The following is a 21477-nucleotide window of genomic DNA, read 5'->3' as shown; positions in this document are numbered from 1 at the left end:
GTAATGAGGCACATGGCTGGGGGAGGGCCTAGCATCCAGCCCCCTCTTTCCCAGGGCAGACATTTTGGAGTAGACCGGCCTTCTCTGTGCTCAAATACAGCTGAGTGTCCCTGTATGTCGGCATCCGTCTACGTTTTACAATATTTCTACAAAAATCACATCCCACTTTGGTCTTTATCCTCTTCCTAAGATTGAACTCCTTTATCCAGAGCTCCATTATATTTCACACCCAAAGCCCCCTTGAATTGTTCCTTCCTTACCTCTATTTGCTTTGTCCCCAGCATTTGCCAGCATGGCAAGGCTCCTGATATCTGTGGACATCAAAACTCACACCCTGAGGAGACCCCAGTAGTTTGCCCCAGGGAACAGAGGGGTACCAGTGTTTAAAGGCACCAGCCCAGCTAGGTCAGCAGAAAGGCTAGTGTCTGGTGCAATCCCGATAGAAAATGGCTTGGTGATTCCTCGAAAGGTTAAACGTAGTTACCACATTATCCAGTAATTCCACTCCTAGTATAGAGCCCAGAGAATTTAAAACAGGGTGAAAATAAAAACTTGTACACTGATATTCGGAGCAGCTCTATCCACAATTACCAAAAGGTAAAATCAACTCAAATGCCCATCAACAGATGAATGAATGAACAAAACATGATTCATCTACACCATGGAATATTATTCAGCTATAAAAAAGGACTGAAACACTGACACAGGCTACAATGTGGGTGAACCTTGAAACATCTTGCTGAGTAAAAGAAGCCAGATACAAAAGACCACATGTCTGATCCCATTTATATGAAATGTCCAGAACAGGCAAATCCATAGAGACAGGAAACAGATTAGTGATTGTCAGGGTCTGGGGAGGAAGGATGGAGGGTGACTGCTTATGGGGGTGTGGTCTTATTTCAGGGTGATGGAATGTTCTGGACTAGATAGAGGTACTGGTTGTACAACACTATGAGTGTGCTAAATGCCAGTGAATTGTTCACTTTAAAATGGTGAATTTTATGTGAATTTTTTTAAAGGATCGTATTTATTTATTTATTTATTTATAGACAGAGGGGAAGGGAGGGAGAAAAAGAGGGAGAGAAACATCCATGTGCGCTTGCCTCTTACGCACCCTCTACTGGGGACCTGGCCTGCAACCCAGGCATGTGCCCTGACTGGAAATCGAACTGGTGATCCCCTGGTTGGCAGACTGCTACTCAATCCACTGAGCCACACCAGCCAGGGCTATGTGATGTGAATTTTATATCAGTAAGAAACAAAAAGGTTGGGGTGATCCTCATGGAGGCCAGTAAGGAGGTAGGTGCTGTCCTTCCGACACAGGCCAGCACTGGGTGTTAGCAATTGTGACATATCTCTGGGTTCTTGTCAGTGAGGGGATGCCTCTACTTGGGTATTTATTGGTTCTCTGCTTTCCTCTGAATCCCATTCACATACACTTCTCAGCTGATGCTTTGGACAGAAAGAACATCCATATTCTACAAATGAGGAAACTGAAGCTTTGAAAGTGAGGCAAATTTGCAAGGTCACCCACAGTGGCCCTTCCGTCACACATCATGGGGTTCAGGTAAGAACTTGGAAAGTATTTTTTGGAGGACAATTGAGCTGACAGGAAACCTCAGTGAGAGTTCCCCAGTGACAGAGAATAGTGGAAATGGGACAGCTAACATCTGTGAGCTTCGTGGAGTGCTGGTACTGTTTCTCAAAACCATGGCAGTAGATACTACTACTCTCCCATTTTACAAATGAGGAAACTGAGGTTCACAGAGGTAGATCACTTGCTCTAGGTCACGGAGCACAGTGAGGACACATAAACACTAAGGATTCGAACCCTCAAATTCTGCTTTGCTTTGAGATACCTTTGGGCAAAAACAAGTCATCAAAGTGTAAATGCTAAAATCTCCAAGTGATACCTTACTTCTGGGCCATAAATTCCAGGAACTATGAGACTGCTCCCAACACAACCTGAGAAATCTCTGGAGAAAACAAAGGAAGGCTCAGCTCATGAGGTCCTCCTCCTGGAGTCTGAGGGAAGTGAATGGTGCCAGATTCATCACAGAGCTGCAATTCTTTTTCCTTTTTAAAGATTTTCAGTGTGTGGTTGCCTCTTGCGTGCCTACTATTGGGGACCTGGCCAGCAACCCAGGCATGTGCCCTGACTGGGAATCAAAGTAGCGAGCCTTTGGTTCACAGGCCAGTGCTCAATTCACTGAGCTACACCAGTCAGGAGAAAGAGAGCTTTGAAGAACTCATTGTGCAGTCTAGGAATGGCTCCTCCTCTTTCTGGGCCTCAGTTTCACCATCTATACAGTAGAAGAGAACAGCTGGCAGACTGGTAGCTGTGTGGGAATTCAGCTTCAGCCCCAGCACTGATCATCCTCCAATCTCTGAACCATGTGGAATTCTACCATGTATCACCCTTCTGGCGAGACACTTGGTCTTGGCCCCTTCCTCTGTCAAAGGCTGGGGCAATTTGGGGCTGCTGCCCCATCTTTGAGCTGATAGAGGAAGGGTGGGGTAGGGTACACTGTAACAGAGCTCAGAGATCCTCACACATAAGGTCTGCTTCACAGGTAGGAAAACTGAGGCCCAGCAGGGGGAGATATGGAAAAACCAATAACAAGATTAGTCCTCTAAACTCTCTAAGACCAGTCCTGGGTTACCGTATTTAACCCTGCCAGCCCACCACCCCATTTCACAAAGAAATCGAGGCTTAGAGTCCCACAATCCCATGGCCACAGGGAGGGTATCTTCAGCCCTCATGGTTATCACCCCATAAGTTGGCATCAACGGTCATTAGATAGAGGGGAAAATCAAGGCCTGGAGGGCCAGGAACTCCTGCCCAAGCCCACAGCTTCTTCTGGGAACTCCATCACCCACGACACTCAAGGTTTGGGGTGGTCAGGGTGAGGCTGAGAGGGGAGATGTGGAGGAAGCAGAGGGGTGGCAGCTGGGCTGTGTCCAAGTACAGCTCAGGGACATGGTCTGGAGGGGTTGAGACTGTGGTTTGCAGCAGAGTGATCCCCACCATGTCCTAGTGAGGCAGCCGCTGTTGGGGAAACAGGAATGTTGGTAGGGTCACTACCACCCCCAACCCCAACTGAGAGTTAGATTGCACAGATACACTGTGGAGGGCCCTTGGTCCCAGAAGTGCCATTTCTAGGGCTTTATCCACAAAGAAGAGTGTCGTAGGGTGTAGGAACCAATCCTTGAGAACAACCCTGATGGCTGCAGGTGGGATTTGTGAGACAAAGAACTGTCTGTTGCAAAACATACTTAAATTTTGGGGGGTAAATTTTTAAGTGAAAAAACCCAACAGGGAGAGTAGTATGTGCCTGCAGGTTGGGAATTTTTCCTCAGAAGACAGGTTTGCACTGTTGGATTTCGGCCAGTGTTGCTTATTCACAAACGGCACTAGAACGTTTACTCACATGGAAAAGTTGCTGGGACCTCCAGTTGTGTGAGGAAAAGAGTTTCTAGACAGTATCCAAGGTGTGTCTTGTTATTTAAAAGACTTAATTTTATGTTTAATTTTATTGGTGTGATAATTTTAATTTTATTTTATGTGATAGTGGGAAGGAGGGAAAACCTCTGTGCTTCATTCTGCATATTATCTGTGGTTTTGTTTATCTTTTACTAAGAAAATATACTCACATTGCTTGACCATGCATGTTTGCACATATTATGCATGCATGTATTGCACATGTGCATGTACATGTGCACACACATGTAAAACAAAAGCCTCCTTTTAAACTAAAGACCAGAGGCTACCACCACTTGAGATCAAGACTCGGTACCTTCCTCAAGGACGCTTGGGCCAAGGAGCTGGTGCAGGTTACGTCCTTCACCATCAGGGGCCTTGGTGTAATTCTGCCCTCCTGCAGCCCCTACACTGAGCATGCTGCCATGATTAACCAGGTCACACCCTACAACTACCCAGTCCTAGTCCGAGATTATGGGAATATGCCCAGCCATTCCCAGGGTCCAAACCAGGAGTAGCTGAAGAAACTGAGCACCTTCACTGAGAGGCTGATAGGTTCCCTTCCTCTGTGGCCCCCCACAAACCAAAAAAGCCTCAAAGTAAAACTGAAGATTAGACCCTTCCAGTAGTATCCTCTCCCTCTCGCAGGGGCCTGGGATATCCAAAAGGCTTCCAGGAGGAGGAATGGCATATTTAGGTCCCAATTAGCCCTAAATTATAAGGTAGCAGAGGAAATTTTACCTTCTGGGCTGGAAGAAATCCTTCCACCACTCCCGAGATTCCTCCAGCACACAATGGGGAAAAGGGAAGCTCAGGGTCCTACATCAGCTTCCTAAGGAGCCCTGTCTCATCTGTCTCCCTCTAATCTGCTGACAGACCCTACCCCAACTCTTCCCAGGTTCCCTGCTGCCCTGGGTATGCTCGCAGCCTGGCTCCTGCCTGTCACACCATCAGGCGGAGGCCCCTGCAGGTCCACACGTGCTGAGCTCATCTACCTGCTGCGCTCTTTGCTCTCTCTCCTCCAACCCTAAGGGCCAGGGGCAGCTGGTAGAGGAATCAGACACAAGCTGACAGCAGATAGGAGCATCAGGGAGCTTTGAAGACACCAACAGGTTGGCTTCTAGGTCAGGATAAAGCCCAGGGGCAGCTTGGTCTATCTCTGACAGATACGACCTCAACCCTGGGAGCAGATAAGGCCTTGAGGGGGCACATAGGCAGTCATAGGCAGCTAAGGTAGGGTTCCCACATCATGACATCCTCTCAAAGGCAGGTTTCTTCTCCTAGCACTACTTCTCCCTCAGAAGACAGCCTGCCCACCCCCTGTGCTGGGCCCCAATGGCTGGCTACCTGCTCTCCATACCTGGGTTTTCCTGGTGACTGACCAGGTTCCCACTGGCAGGCACAGGAAGTCCCCTGAGGTAGGGAGCTTATGATCTGTTTCCATGTAGGCACTACATCTACCATGTGTCTCTAACTGTTCCGATTTTATAAATACATCAACAGAGACCATGGAAGATTGGGTTCCTCTACATTTATTGCAACTGCTAAATGATTAACATTCACAACTTCTTAGATTAAAAAAAAAAAAGAAAAACAAAGAACTTCCATTTTGTAACATCACAAATGTCTTCTAGGTTTTACCAAGGACCAAAAACACTAAAATTCTCTATCTGATTTCCAGTGATGGAAACAAGCCAGAGACAATAAGCACCCAAAGTGGCGAGTTAGCACTTTCCGGATGCCTGTCGTCCTCACGGGAGAGACCCTGGAACTAGAATGACAGAAAAGATGCTGTGACTTTGATAAGGCCACACACCCACACACACACTTGCAAGATCCCGGCAGAGTGAGCAGCCTTTGCTGAGACAGCAAGGTGGCACAGAGGGCCAGCATGCACTCGTCCCCGGCCGGCAGCTGGCACAGGACACGCCACTATGCTCCACCCTGGCACCCGCAACGCCTCAATTGTTGACTCCATAGAAATGTCACATGAGTGCTCAGAGGACTAAACAGGCTCAAGAAGTAGGTGTTTCCTTTAATATTCACTAAAGTCTCACAAACAGTGACAGCTCAAAGCGGGATGTCCCTAGAAGGAGGAGTGGCAGGAGGCTATGGGGATAGGGCTCACATCCCAGGAATTCCTAAAGCATTTTATTTGTGAATAAAAGCAGAGAAAGCCAAGAATAAGCACACTAGGATAGAGTGAACATAATGGTCAGAGCTATGCTAAAAGAGAAAGAGAAAATGTGCTGGGGAGTGCATATCTCACTCAGGCCAAAAGGTACTTTGTGAAAGGCTGCAGGCAACCAAGGCCCTATTCTCAGAGTTCCATCTTGTGGTCCAAACCACAGCCAACATGGGAGGCTGATGGAAGGATTAGGAAAGAGAGAGCAGAAGATGGACTTCCACAGGTATGGGTCTCCCCAACACAGCACCCTTGCAGGCTAGTTCACCTTGCTGAAAGACTGACAGCGTTGCCATGGCCATAAAGATCTGCCAGATGCCAAAGCAATAGAAATGATCAGAAGCAGGCAGAGATATCTGGGGGCTACACGTGACATGAAGAGAGATGGCACCGGGCAGGTGAGATGCTACAGTGAATAGCAGGACAAACAGACAAGACAGACCAGAGGGGCAGCACTACAGCTGGATCTGTGCTCTGAGAAAGCAAGGATTTCTTAACAGCCAATAAAAGCAACCAGCAAGGTAACTCACTGCTGTGTTCCTCAAGTTTGTAGTATCAGTATGACCAAGTTGTCCACATTTTAACATATTTAAAGCTTCAACACTGCTGTTTTAGGAAGAAGGGTCGAAATTCCCACAGCCTGAGAATTTAACACGTAGTTGAAAAGTGCTAGGAGAAGCTATAACGGGGGGGGGGGCCGGGGGCAATCACAGGTCTTGAAATAGCAAACAGCTGCGGAGCCCACCCTAAGAGGTTCCTTTCTATTCTGTGAAAGGGCCCTAACAAAACAATTCTCTCTACTGCCACATGGGCAAAAAATAAAGAGTCTTGAAGAGTTTATCCCTATGCCTTGAAGGAGACTCCATATGTGGTTTAAAAAGAAAAATCAAACTGTAGCTTTCTTTGTGGATTCTAAAGAGAAATATAAATTCAGGGAACATTTCATCAGTGATCACTCCCCACTGAATACAGATATATTATACTGTTGCTAAATTCTGTTAAGCCTCTTGGGATGCATTTAAGAAATGAGACTCCATAAATAATATTCTCAGAATGAAGTATTTCCACTTGTTCAGTGCTCCCACTGACAGCTTCTGCAGTCAGAGTACAGATTATATCCTGTTTAAATTCTAGAAGCAAAGAGAAGACACAATCAGTAATCATTTCAGCATCAAGTCTGCTAACAGAGCACTTCTGGAGAGCAACGTGCCCTGGATGGGAAAGCCAACAGGAGGAACTGGTTCCTGTGCACTAAAGGTGCTGGTGCTGCCAGGGCAGCAGCACTTCTAAGGGAACCAGGAAAGATTTGGAGGGGACTTGCTACCCAAAGCATTTGGAATAACAGGAAAGGTAAAAGCAGACTGGAAATGGTGCATTCTTTTTTCTTTAAGAAAAAGAAAAGACAGCAGAACCTCTGCACCAGAAACTGCAGACATTTGTTTTTCACGTACACACCGAACTGACTTGGGCTCTGACTCCAGGATGGATCCGGGACAGAGGTGGCGTTTTTAGAGTGATTGCTGCTTCAAGGCTTATCTTTCTCACCAATGGTTTTCATCTATTCAAGGAGAGAATGATTTTGTTCAAAACTGAGTTGGAAATTATGGGTAGGGAGGGGCAAAAGAGAAGAGAAAGATGAAGCTATTCATAAGGCCAAGACCCTTCAGAGGGAAAAGGATCTGAAGAACCTCAAAGAGGGAAACAGAGCAACCACTCTCTGTGACCAGCTTCCAGGTTGCCCTTACACTTGGGGGACACGAGACCACTCCTGCAGCAGTCTGGGAGCCCTGCACAGAGGAACCATAAGCAGGCCACATGCAGCTGTGTTTGGTGTAGGTGATGTGGCACTAAGGCCCACATCCTTTAGCCAAACCTGGAAGTTGAGAGGGGGGACAATATCTGCATCCAAAGACTTCTTTTGTTTCCCTCAAATAATTTGATTTTTTTGTGTGTGTGTGTGGTATTTTGATGCCTGGTTTGGGGGCATGGGGAACACTGACTTTTCTGGAGGAACCATAGCTGTGTATCAAAATGCCAGCTTAGGCAGGATGCCCAATGTGCCAGCCCCTGCACATACCTATTTGTTGGCCCGTTTGTGTCTGTACATCTGCATCATCCTCTGACGGAAGACTTCAAACGTGTCTTCCTTGTGCTCCTGCCCGTCGGCACCCAACCCCTCCCCTTCCGAGGCCGTTCCCCTAGGGAGCAAAACGGAGAGTCAGCCACACCAGCACCCTGACCTGACCACCAGTGCAGTAAATGGCTGAAAATGGCTTGAACAGTTAGAGTGGACAGAGTATGCAGAACACACCACAGTGATGGCTGATTAGTAACAGGGAACAAGGGCACTCACCTGTGCAGGTGCTCAGAAGCCCCGTTATAGCAGGAAGACCCCCCCATAGACTCAGTTGTAAATGAAATACCTGTAGGATGTTAATGGGTCTAACCAATTCTGGGACAGATCACCCTGTAAGGCAAGGGTGTCAAACTCATTTTCACCAGGGGCCACATCAGCCTCCAAGTTGCCTTCAAAGGGCTGAATGTAATTTTAGGACTGTATAAATGTAAACTACTCCTTAACTAGAGGCAAGGAGCTCAGTGCTGCTACCAGATAGAAACAAAGTGCTGGGCTGGATAAAATAAGATGGAGGGCTGGATTTGGCCTGTAGGCCTTGTATTTGCCACCTGTGCTATAAGGGTTGCATATAGATTCCCAGAAAAGGAAAAGTGCTTCTTGTTGTAACTATCCAGAATCACCACTCAGCTTTTATGACAATGTGGACAAAATGCCAGGGGCCAAAAAGCCATTTAAACAGTCTGCACAAGCACAGCAAAGAGCCAGGTGAACACCTGCCTATGAAAACATCTGCTTCTCATCTCATCTGAAGACGCCCTTCGCTAAACAAACACACAAACAAACAAACAAACACTGCACCACCCGCCTCACCCATACACCAAATTAAAAACCCTGCTAACTTTAAACCATGTTCACCATGAAGGGAACCAAGAATTAGCCTGCAGGTGAAACAATTTAGGATCAGAATACCAAAGAAAGCCTCTTCTTTCAGGCACAGGCACGATACCATCCCCCTACCCCTCAGCCCTAAGTGCCTGCTACGTACATGCCAACAGGCTCCCTGATGCCCTTTCCACAGGAGCCCAGGCCATGGCCTTCCTTCCAGCCCATCTTCTGCAGCATCTGGAACCCCAGGTTCTTGTCGGTCAGCTTTTGCTGGGCAAAGTCAAAGTCCTTGGGTTTCTGAGGAAAAAGCAGAATGCAGCACGTGGGTTGCAACAACAGTACCCAGAGTGAGGGTCTCCAACATGGTCCAGCACTGATGCTCCCTGACTCCCCAGACATTCATCATCAAGCCATGGTCACCTCCCCAGCTCTTACCCTAGAAGGGACAAAATAAGAGAGGCACCGGGAGTCCAGTGACAGGAAGGGAAGTATGCCCTGAGGTATGAAGCAGTGTGTGTGTGTGTGTGTGTTTGTGTGTGTGTGTGTGTGTATCTGAGTCACTGAGCAAATTTGGAGAAGCTGGAAGGCAAGGGGTTTTGGCAGATGAAAGTCCATCTTCAGGGCATTTAAGGAGGGACGCAAAGGAGGGAGAAGCTTGCCAATGGCTGGTGCAGGAAGAAGGGACAAACAGTAGTATGGGAGAGATGTGTGTAGGCTGAAGGCCAGGGGAAAGCCAAGGGAACAATGGGCAGGAGTTGCTAGTCCTAATGGGGCCCCCACCATCAGGAAAGTGAACTGGAGAATGGAGGAGATGGAATCTGCCACTGAGATGACAAGGGTGCCTATCATGCCCTCCCAGACCCAGAAAAGAACAGTTAAGGTAAATGGATTGTGGGGGAGGCAGGGCAAAGGCTGGCTCATGGTTCCCAAATGGCAGACCTGCCCCCCTTCAGGAAAGCTCTTGGTGGGAGCAACGGAAAGAACAGGGGTCAGCTCGGCCTGGACAGATCTTGTAGCATTAAATCTAAGCCTGAGAGTCACCCTGACCAGTCTCCTTGTGCTGAGGTGTGCATGAAGAGCTGCAGGAAAGTCTCCCTCCCCGTCTGCAGTCCCCCAAGGAAAGACTGCATCTGCAGGACACACAATGCACACAGGGATAACATCCATTTCATTTAATCCTCAAGATATGTCCTACTTGCAGGGTAGTTGTGACTGCCTCATATAACAGATGTACACATGGAAGCTCAGGAGTTACATGGTAAGATTAGGTGGCCAGCCTGAGCCTGAACCCAAGCTGACCCACAACCAGGCTTTGCTTTAACCCAGGCCACCAGATGGGTGCCTGGGTGTTGGCTCAGCTTAAATCTGAGTGCAGCAGAAGGACCACGAGCTCTGGGTTCATAAACGCTCTTCCTCCTGCTATACCTGGGGCCAGAATAATGCTTCATCTGGCTGATGAAACTGGTGCACTCGAAACGAGTCTGACTCATCAGTGGCCACCGCGTGGGCTTTCCTCACCAGCAGAGACCTCCTCGTTCCCTGCTCACCTCCTTGACTTCTAGGGACCTGTGATGTCTCCATTGTTCCAGATGACTTCACCTGGCCACCTGGAATTCACTCCCCCTGCCCCCGGGGCTCCCCAGTTCAGCCAATGGTGGCTCCATCCTCCTAACTACCCAGGTCAACAACCCTGGGATTGTGCTGCACTCTTGGCTTTCACTGTTCCATGTCCAATTCATCTGAGTCCTACTAGATCCACCTTTACCCCTCCTGTTTCCAGCTCTGACTGGCTCCCACCCCATAGGCTGCTCTCAACGCAACAACCAGTGGCCATATGTCTTCTGCTCAAACCTCACCATGGGTCCCCAGTTGGCTCTCCCAGAGAAGGACCTGAGTCCTGCTGCCTCTACTTCCTCACCTCCCTGCCCTCCTCACTCCACTCAGGCTCAAAGAGCTCTCTGTTGACTGATGACCACCCTGAGGCCTTTTCCAGGCCCTTTTGCTTAAATGGCACCCTAATCCCTCCTTATTTCCTGTCAAACTGCTTCTCTGAACCGACAGTACCCCCTGCCACAACCTGGTCACACACATTTCAGCCCTGCTCACTAGTGCCTCAGGGTAGGCACATGGGGCCTGATGCATAGGAGGTGCCAACTAGTTAATTAGCACACATAATCTGCTTAACTGCTTTTTAAACCACATTACATTACAGTCCACTAAATCTGAACCTCTTGAGGACTGAGACATTACTTTTTCATCTCTCCATTCTACTGTTTTGGTTTTTTTTTAAGATTTTACTTATTTATCTTTAGAGAAGAAGGGAAGGAGAGAAATATCAATGTATGGTTGCCTTCTTGTGTGTCCCCTGCTGGGAACTGGCCTGCAACCCAGGCATGTGCCCTGACTGAAAATTGAACCGTGATCCTCTGATTCGCAGGCCTGCACTCAATCCACTGAGCTATACCAGCCAGGCATTCCACTGTTTTTTTAATGTTTTAAAGATGTTATTTATTTATTTTTAGCAAGAGGGTAAGGAAGGAGAAAGGGAGAGAAACACTGATGTGAGAGAAAAAAACATCAATAGGTTGCTTCCCACGTGCACCCCTACCAGGGACTGACCCTACAACCCAGGCATGTGCCCTGACCAGGAGTTGAACTGGAGACCTTTTGCTCTGCAGGATGATGCCCAACCAACTGTGCCACACAGTCAGGGTCAACTATCTCTTAAATGGACTACTGTCCTCTGCTTTGGACTAAGCTAAACAGTTTTCAAAAGTTGCCTGAAAGAAAAGACAGTTGTGCTTTGTACATTTATACCCAGTCTGAAGTATAAATACAGCTTAACCACAAGCCACAGTATCCTTTCAGACTCAGACACATTCTAGCTGACTATGTCACAAGAGAATTCACAAAAAGTCACGCTTACCTTCTTTTTGGACATGGGACGACCCCGAGGCCTGTCGTAGGCAATGCGAACTGGTTCGTGAACTGGAAGACAAAAACATATATGTTTGTGTGTGTGCTTATATATGTATATATGCTTTACCCAGATTTCTGAGAGAGAAAATGAGAATGCTGCAATTTTGGCTAATAGCTCCTCTGTTGACAGAAGGTGGCGACGACTTACACAAGGCCAGCTGCTTGGCCCAGCATCCTCCCGGGAACCACATGACCATGGAGCCCAGAGGATGAACATATGGGCTTAACCAAGGGCTCCTTACTATGGGAGAGTATCCTTAAATATAAGACGCCCATGTTTATGATAAAGGATCAAATATGTTATGTGAATCATGTTCCATGACCACAGGAATATATTCTGATATGCTACCACCATCTGCAATAAGAGTTCAGTAAAACAGTTACAGTGATCCATTGCTATGCCAAAGTTTATAAACACAAATCATGGGACTGTTCTGTTAGTGGGAAACTATACTGATACTGCTGGGTGTGAATGTGACAGCTGCAGTAACATCAAACAACATGAGTGACAAATGATGGGGCACTGTTCACCACCACCACCTCACAGCATCAGTTCCACACTAACCAAAAAACAAAGACACTGAAATAGAGAACAAGGGGATAGTGACCAGAGGGGAGAAGGAAGGGAAGTTAAGGGGAAAAAGGGGGAGGGATTTGGAGGAACAAATAGGAAGGACACAGGGACGAGAACTAAGGGGGGGTGGAAATGGGAGGGAGGTGGGGAGCAAGGGGCGGGGGAGGCTGGGATGGGAAAAATAGACAAAAAACTGTACTTGAAAAATAACTAAATAAAATTAAAAAAAAAAAAAAAAGCACATGGCTGAGGCTTGGCTGTGTGGACACTTGGGTGGGTACGAGGTATGAGTAGTAGCCTGGGCCATGACCAGCCTGTCAAAAGGCCACACAATACAATTCTATTTATTGAGCCTAAAAAAGGCAAGGCCAGCCCTGGCTAGGTAGCTCAGTTGGTCAGAGCATTGTCCAGATATACCACCACTGCAGGTTTGATCCCCAGTTGGGGCGCATACAAGAATCAACCAATGAATGCATAAACAAGTGGCGTAACAAATCAATGTTTTTCTTCCCCTCTCTCTAAAATTAACTAATACATTAAAAAATAATAATAATAAAAGAAAAGGCCAGAAAATAGTCTGTGGCTACTAGGGCCAGATAGGGGAGGGAACTACACCCTCTTTCTGGGGACAGGCTCTAGCTCCACTGTACCAGTGAGTTCATACCTGTACACATTTGCCAGAACTCAAAACCTCCACTTGAAGGGGGTGCATTTTATTGCAGGCAAATTGTACCTCCAGTACCTTAACCCTCCACAGAGGAGAGCAGGAGATGGTTTCTACAGAACACATGGCTCTCGCTAATGGCTGCATGAGACCAGTCCCATCTCATGTCCTCCCACTTCACTGTCACTAGGCAAGTGTTACTACTCTAGGCCTTCCTTGGCTCAGAAGGCCAGGCACCCTAAGGCCATGGGCAGGAAATGGCTGAGGTGACCTGGGCATATCCTCTCCATAGCCAGGGCTATCCTGCTGGAATCTGAGCAATGGAGACCATAAGCGGTATGTGGGACTCTAGAAACCACAGTCTACATGGCAGCATCTCTTTAGAGTACAAACATTAGATCAACTAGAAACATGAGTTTCACATGAACATTTGGAGTGGTGTGCAAAACCACAAGGACTGTTTTAGGTTAAAAACACAAGACCAAAGAACTCTATGTTGAGTGGGCTGAGAGGATTTGGGAGGTAATGTCCAGGTTGGCAGGTAGAATCAGAGGTGGGAAGGTAACAGGGGCCAGCTTGTTACCTTGTGGCTGAGGGTTAGCAAATTCTCCAAAATAAGCAGGTAACATTTCCACCTGTTTCCACAACCAAGTACTGCTAACTCTTCCTCAAGCGCTAAACAGAAGACTAAGCAGGGTGCTGCGCTAATGATGGCACTCACCTTTGGGCTCTTGAATGAGACACAGCCTCTTGGGAGCTGGAATCATGCCAACCTTCAATGACTTGCTGCTGACTCTCTTCCGAGGAAAGCAGGACCCCGAAGAGGACTGTGATAGGGCAGAGGTACCAGCTGGGCCATCCTCGGCTGCCTCGCTTGGAAGACCATCAGTGGGGGGGCTGCCCTCAGAGCCCTCAGACTTGGCAGCCTCTCCTATAGCCCTGGAAGAACCTTCAGGAGTGGGGGCCTCCTCGCCCCCCTCCTCCTCCTCCTCATCTTCCTCTTCCTCCTCCTCCTCAGGCATCACCTCTAGGCTTTCCAGCTCAATCTCCTGCTGAGGAGGCTCATCTGCAAACTCTTCTTCCTCTTCCATGGGTTCTAAGGAACTCTCACCAGCGTGCAGGTTCAGTGGAGATGATGTAAAACAAATCGATGGGCACAGTTCAAATAACTTCTTTCGATAGAATTTGAAAGCTGAGCTGTTTTGGTCATGTAGAAACCTAGGATAAAAATGATATACACTGGTTAATCAGACGGTCTTCTGAACATTCTTATTTGCTCAAACTGTCTGAACAGACCCAAGAAGCTGGGGATGGGACAAAGAAGGGAATAGCCTGACATCTTTCTACCAGCTATGGCTGATGGTACAGCTTTGCAATGATACAAAATTTGTGGAGCCAGAATGTGAAGCCTAATTTCTTTTCAGGGGAGGGAAGTAGAGAAACAAGGTAGGCAGGGACAACTAGGCAATGTGCTGAAATAAGCTCCAACACTCAGTCTGGAGACCCAACGTGGCCTGACTCATCCTTTTTAGTGACGTTACTGGCCCTCTGAACCTTTCAGTGTGACTCTAGGGTCCCTTTCACACTGCCAGGTACAAGATGGAGGAAGTGCATCACCCACTGAACTTTCTGCCTCATATCCTGCAGAGAAGCTGCATAAACATGTTGGTGATAAAGCCTCTCTTAGCCTCCGAGTCTGAGGACCACCTAGACACATAGTCAGAGCTTGGGAGTTTGGCTATTGTGAAAAACCAAATCAAACCCGAAGATACAAAATACATTTGAACCAAAGGAAAGACAACCCTTGTTCTTGGACAGGACAACTTGACCTCATAAAGATGTTAGTTCTCACCTTAGTTAATGTATTAATGTCAAAAAGTGTCCTAATAAAAGCATGATTTGTTTCTGGATCTAGACAAGATAATTCTAAAGTTTATACAGACGACATCTGGGAGAGCTCTGAACAAGCCCCATCAGATATTACAAGGTGTGTGATACCTGTACAGTTAAAACAGTGTAGTGGGATTAAGAAGTACAAATTGGGCCCTGGCTGGTGTAGCTCAGGGGATTGAGCGCAGGCCTGCGAACTACACGATCGCAGTTCGATTCCCAGTCAGGGCACATGCCTGGGTTGCGAGCCAGTTCCCAGCGGGGGACTCACAAGAGGCAACCATACACTGATATATCTCTCCTTCTCTCCTTCCCTTCCTCTCTAAAGATAAATAAATAAAATCTTAAAAAAAAAAAAAAAAGAAGTACAAATTGGGCCTTGACTGGGGTGGCGTAGTTGGTTGGGTGTCATCCCACAAACCAAAAAAGGTCACTGGTTTGATTTGCAGTCAGGGCACATGCCTGCGTTGCGAGTTCAGTGCCCAGTTGGGGTGTGTACAAGAGGCAACCAATTGATGTTTCTCTCACTCACTTTCTCTCTCCCTTCCCTTCACTCAAAAAATAAAAAAATCTTAAAAGAGAAAAAAAAAAGAAGTACAAATTGGTAGTTGCAAAATAGTCACAGATATGTAAAGTACAGCATAAAAAATATAGTGAATAATATTGTAATAACTATGTATGGTGCCAGGTAGGTACCAGAATTACTGGGGGATCACTTCATAAACTGTATAAATGTCTAACCACTATGCTGTATACCTGAAACTAATAATATAATGTTGAATGTCAACTGTCGCTTAAAAAAAAAGTGTGGTACTTGTCCATGAACAGATGGACAGACAAACCAAAAGAAGTCAGAAACACAGCATCTGATAAAGGGGGCCCCTCGAGCCATTTTTTAAAAAAGATTTTATTTATTTATCTTTAGAGGGGAAGGGAAGGAGAGAGGGAGAGAAATATCAATGTATGCTTGCCTCTTGTGTGTCCCCTGCTGGGAACTGGCCTGCAACCCAGGCATGTGCCCTGGCTGGGAATTGAACCTCAATCCTTTGGTTCGCAGGCCCGTGCTCAATTCACTGAGCTATGCCAGCCAGGGCCCTCAAGCCATTTTGAAAAAGAAAATCTTGTCAACAAATGGTGCTGGGACAACTGGAAGTTTTAAGAAAAATATTTAAATTGGATCCACGCTGAACCCCTTGCTCCCAAATTAACTCCACACAAATTGGGGATCTAAATGCAAAAACCAAGCCATATGCCCTGACTAGGTGTTCTGTTGGATGGATGTTTTCCCATGCACCAAAATGTTGTGGATTCAATCCTCGGTCAGGGAGCATACAGAAGGCAACTGATTGATGCTTCTCTCTCACAATGGTGACTCTCCCTCCACTTCCTCTCTCTCTAAAATTAATTAACATATACTCAGATGAGAATTAAAAACAAAAAACACATAATTAACTCTCAAAATTTATTACTAAGTAAACAGCACAATCAAAAAAGGGGCCAAAGATATGAAGAGACACTTCACTAAAGAAATATGGAAAGCACATAAGCACAATGGAAGATGCTTGGCACCATCAGTCCTCAGAGAAGCAAGACCACAGTGGGATACCCTCTCCCCTTCCTGGAACTGAGACATTAAAAACACAGATAAGTGCTGGCGAGGAAGGGGAGAAACCAAACTCTCATCCAGGCTGCTAAAAAGAAAAAATGATTCAGTCACTTGGAAAGGATGTTTGGCAGTTTCCTCAGGTAAATGTGGATTGACCATGGCAGCCAGCCTTTCCCCTCCTATTTATCTGAGAAATAAAAGCAGGTGTTCACAGAGGTCTTTACACATGAATAGTGCTCACAGCAGATTTATATGTAATAATATCACAATGACAACATCCCAACTGCGGTCAACAGGTGAGTAAAATACTGTAGTCCCACTTCTCTCAACTTACCTTTTACAATTTTTACTTTACAACCATACAAATGTACTTAGTTTTTAAATATTTATTTATTTATTTGTGAAGAGAGGGGAAGGGAGGAAGAAAGAGAGGGAGAGAAACATTGATCAGTTAGTTGTCTCTCACATGTGCCCCAAATGGGGACCAAGCCCACAACCCAGGCATGTGCCCTGACCTGACCTGTCATCGAACCAGTGACCTTTTGCCTTTCAGGACAATGCCTGGCAAACTAGGCCACATCAGTCAGGGCTGTACTTTTTTTTTTTATGATTGTACTTATTAATTTTAAAGAGGAGAAGGGAGGGAGAGAAACATCCATGTTTGGTTGCCTCTTGTGTGCCCCCTACTGGGGACCTGGCCTGTGACCCAGGCATGTGCCCTGATGGGAATTGAACTGGTGACCCCTTGGTTCACAGGCCTGCATTCAATCCACTGATTATTTTTTCTTAATATATTGATTTTCAGAGACAGAAAGAGCATGGGAGAAACATGGATTTGTTGTTCCACTTATTTATGCATTCATTGGTTAATTCTACATGCCCTGACTGGGGATTGAACCTGTAACCTTGGCATATAGGGACGATGCTCTAACCAACTGAGCTACCTGGCCAGGTCTGCTGTACTTATTTTAAAAGTAAAATAAAAAAGGACAGAAAAAAAGGTCCTAAAACTGAATATCCACAGAAACAAATGAAACTGACTATATGTCAAGTTGATGAAACAGCCACACACACACACAAATGAATCAACTCAAGTGACTACTGAGTACATCAGAGGTGTAATTCTTTCTTTTTTTTAAAGAATGAGTTTATTTATGAGATACCACTTTACACCGGTCAGGATGGCTATCATAAACAAAGCAACAAACAACAAATGTTAGAGAGGTTGTAGGGAAAAGGGGACCCTACTTCACTGTTGGTGGGATTGTAGACTGGTACAACCATTATGGAAAACAGTATGGAATTTTCTCAGAAAACTAATAATGGACCTGCCTTTTGACCCAGCAATTCCACTGCTAGGATTATATTCTAAGAACCTTAAAACACCAATCTCAAAGAACTTATGCACCACAATGTTCCTAGCAGCACAATTTACAATAGCCAAGAGTTGGAAGCAACTTAGGTGCCCGGCAGTAAATGAATGGATCAAAAAATTGTGGTACATATACACAATGGAATTCTATGCAGCAGAGAGAAACAAGGAGCTACTACCCTTTGCAACAGCATGGATGGAACTGGAAAGCATTATGCTGAGTGAAATAAGCCAAGTGTTGAAAGACAAATACCATATGATCTCACCTTTAACAGGAAGCTAAACAACAAAACAAACAAGCAAGTAAAATAAAAACAAAGACACTGAAATAGAAAACAGGGGGACAGAGACCAGAGAGGGGAGAGGGGAGGGAATTTAAGGGGAGAAAGGGGAGGGATTTAGAGGAACAAATATGAATTACACAGGGACAATAACTAAGGGGGGTGGAAATAGGAGGGAGGTGGGGAGCATGAGGTGGGGTGGGCTGGGATGGGAGAAACAGCAGAAAACTGTACTTGAAAAATAATTAAATTAAAAAATAGTGTAAAAAAAGAACGAGTTTATTTATTGTATTATTTATTTATTTTTAAAAATTATTTTATTTATTTATTTTTAGAGAAGAGACGGGAAGGAGAAAGTGGGAGAGAAAGATCAATGTGTGGTTGCCTCTCATGTGTCCCCTACTGGGGACCTGGCCTGCAACCCAGGCATGTACCCTGACTGGGAACCGAACCAGCAACCCTTTGCTTCAAGGGCCCATGCTCAATCCACTGAGCTACACCAGCCAGGGCAGAGGTGTAATTCTTTCAAAAAAAAGAAAAAAAAAGAAACATGAAGGCATATTGGCCTTTACCAAATAGGCATGCTACCCGGTGTAATGAGTTTCAAATTATTTTGTGAGCATTGGGGGACAGGCTGTATCACCCCAACTGATATTACTGTAGAATCCAGGATTCTCACTGTAGGTAAGGAAGGAACAGCACATTCCAAGGAAAACTGCTGACAAAAGGCTGCACAGCCCAGACTGGTGTGGCTCTGTGGTTTGGGCGTTATCCTGTGGACCAAAAGCTTGATGTTTTGATTCCAGGTCAAGACACATGCCTGGGTTGTGGGCCAGGTCCCCTGCTGGGAGCATGCAGGAGGCAAACAATCGATGTTTCTCTCATTCTCTTCCCTTCCTCTATTAAAAAAAAAAAGCCTGCACAGAGGGTGAGGAATAACCCCAAACCCTGGCTGAACTAAGTGCCCCAGATGATGTAAACTTTTCTTGCAGCCTTTATTTTTCCTTGTATTGAGCTGTCCCCTCCACCTGGCCCTGCCAGGGCAAGCTACAGGAAGCCCCACTCTGAGGCCTGCAGGTGGCAGCCCCTGAGGTCACAAGGCCTATAAAAGGCAGGAGCAGGGAGAGCATTTGCAAAACCATCAGTGCTCTAGGCATGGTCTGGTTCTCCCAAGAAGCAAAAGGTACCTCCAGGGCAGTGCCCAGTCAAGGTCTCGAACATGCTAGAAAAGCATACTTGGCCACCACTAGGTCCCAGAAATGCAGTAGGAAATGTGAAGTTGTTAACTGCATTTTATAAGATTTTATTGCTTATAATATTATAGTTATCCCAATTATTTTAATTTTGTCTCCCCCTGCCTGGTACCCTCCTTTCCTCCAGCAATCCCCCTCCTTAGTTCATGTCTATGGGTCATGCATATAAGTTCTTCAGTTTCTCCATTTCCTACACTATTCTTAACATCTCCCTATTTTGTACCTACCAATTATGCATTAAAACTTTATTTATTCATTTATTTTTAGAGAGAGGGGGAGGGAGAGAAACATCAATGTGCGGCTGCTTCTCAAGTGCCTCTTACTGAGAAACTGGCCCACAACAGAGGCGTGTACCCTACACTGGGAATTGAACTGGTGAACCCTTTGGTTTGCAGGCCAGCATCCAATCCACTGAGCCACCCCAGCCAGGGCCAATTATGTTTCTTTTTAAAAAAACATATATTTTATTTATTATGCCATTACAGTTGTCCTATTCCCCCCCTTTATTCCCCTCCACCCTGCACAACCCTCCCCCACCATCCCCACCCTTTCATTTATGTCCATGTGTCACAAGTTCTTTAGATTCTGTATTTCCCATACTATTCTTGCCCTCCTCCCTGTTTATTTTCTACCTGCTGTCTATGTTACTTATTTTCTGTACCTTCTCCCCCCTTCTCCTCCTCCCACTCCCCTGTTGCTAACCCTCCATGTGATCTTCATTTCTATGGTTCCACACCTGATCTAGCTGTCCTCTTAGTTTGCTTTTGTTTTAGGTGTGGCTGTTAATAACTGTGAGTTTGCTGTCCTTTCACTGTTCATCTTTTTTATCTTCTTTTTCTTAGATAAGTCCCTTTAACATTTCATATAATAAGGGCTTGGTGATGATGAACTCCTTGAACTTGATCTTATCTGAGAAGCACTTTATCTGTCTTTCCATTCTAAATGAAAGCTTTGCTGGATAGAGCAATCTCGGATGTAGGCTTTTGGATTTCATGACTTGGAATACTTCTTTCCAGCCCCTTCTTGCCTGTAAGGTCTCTTTTGAGAAATCAGCTGGTAGTCTGATGGGAACTCCTTTGTAGGTGACTGTCCCCTTATCTCTTGCTGCTTCTAGGATTCTCTCCTTCATTTTAATCTTGGCTAATGTAATGATGATGTGCCTTGGTGTGTTCCTTTTTGGGTCCAACTTCTTTGGGACTCTCTGAGCTTCCTGGGTTTTTTGGAAGTCTATTTCCTTTGCCAGAACTAAAGTTCTCCTTTATTATTTGTTCAAATAAGGTTTCCACTCGTGACTGTTCCTCTTCCCCTTCTGGTACTCCTATAATTCGGATGTTGGAGCGTTTAAAGATGTCCTGGAGGTTCCTAAGCCTCTCCTCATTTTTTTGAATTCTTGTTTCTTCATATTTTTCTGTTTGGTCATTTTTTCCTTCCTTCTGGTCCACTCCCTTGATTTGAGTCCATTTCCTTTCCATCACTACTGGTTTTCTGTGAATTTCCCTTCATTTCAAATTTGTTCCTCTAATTTGTGACTAAAATCAACCAGTTCTGTGAGCATGCTGATCACCAGTGTTTTGAACTGTGCATCTGAAAGTTTGGCTATTTCTTCATTGCTTAGAAGTATTGGCTCTGGGGCTTTGAGCTGTTCTTGAGCCATAATGTTTTGGTCTGTTCGCGCCTGTTATGTATGAGGGAGAGAGCCTTAGGTGTTCACCAGGGTGGGGTGACCCAGTTGCTGGGTTTTGACACAGTATGTGGGGGCGGGGTCAGAGAGGGGCAATGGAGTTTGTTCCGCTCTCTCTTGGATTTCGGTCCCCTCTGCTGCTTCCCACAAGCAAACCAGGCCCCCCTGGTGCCAGCTCCCGGGTGTGTGGGCCTGTGCACCCTCCAGGACCCTGTGGGTCTCTCCAACAAACTCTCTGTGAGTCTGGGAGCTTCTCCTGGCACCTCGACCCCAAAAGTTTTTCCAATTGGCGCTTTTAGGCTTTAATTCCCATCACTGGGGTCCTAGCCTGCGCTGTCTGTCTCACTGCTTGCTCCTTCGCCTGGCTTATCTGAGTGTGAATGTGTGACTGTGGTCAGCCAGCCATCTTGCGCCCCCACTGTGTCTGCCCGTTGCCACCCCACTTGGGATCTGCCAACCGCTGCCTGCATGCCTGGGTCTGTCTGGCCACTTTTTCCTGTGCGACCCCACTCCGCCAGCTGCTGACTCCACCCCTCTTACTGGTCTGGC

The 21477-nt window shown here is 46.2% G+C and overlaps 1 protein-coding gene and 1 pseudogene across 11 annotated transcripts in view; one reads left to right on the top strand and one right to left on the bottom strand.

Moving 5' to 3' along the window:
- SUGP2 (SURP and G-patch domain containing 2) overlaps positions 1–21477 on the bottom strand; it is a 43721-nt gene that overhangs the window by 4353 nt on the left and 17891 nt on the right. For 6 of the 11 annotated variants that reach the window (XM_037142120.2, XM_037142116.2, XM_037142119.2 and 3 more), the window contains 4 exons: positions 13567–14063; positions 11555–11616; positions 8789–8925; positions 4998–7864 (listed from right to left, as the gene is read on the bottom strand). In XM_037142120.2, coding sequence (XP_036998015.2) covers positions 7744–7864; positions 8789–8925; positions 11555–11616; positions 13567–14063 — 817 coding nt within the window. In that variant the 3' untranslated portion in view covers positions 4998–7743. Of the gene's footprint in view, positions 1–4997; positions 7865–8788; positions 8926–11554; positions 11617–13566; positions 14064–21477 lie in introns of those variants that run through there. The other 5 variants (XR_005082042.2, XR_005082043.2, XM_037142114.2 and 2 more) reach the window with 5 other exon arrangements.
- Positions 1282–4110, top strand: LOC128627851 (NADH dehydrogenase [ubiquinone] 1 alpha subcomplex subunit 3-like; annotated as a pseudogene).

Source organism: Artibeus jamaicensis, unplaced genomic scaffold (assembly GCF_021234435.1).
Source record: "Artibeus jamaicensis isolate MK-2021 breed Jamaican fruit bat unplaced genomic scaffold, CSHL_Jam_final contig_477, whole genome shotgun sequence".
NCBI lineage: Eukaryota > Metazoa > Chordata > Mammalia > Chiroptera > Phyllostomidae > Artibeus > Artibeus jamaicensis.
The sequence above is the reverse complement of the archived record's forward strand: the minus strand, read 5'-3'. Positions and strand labels throughout refer to the sequence as shown.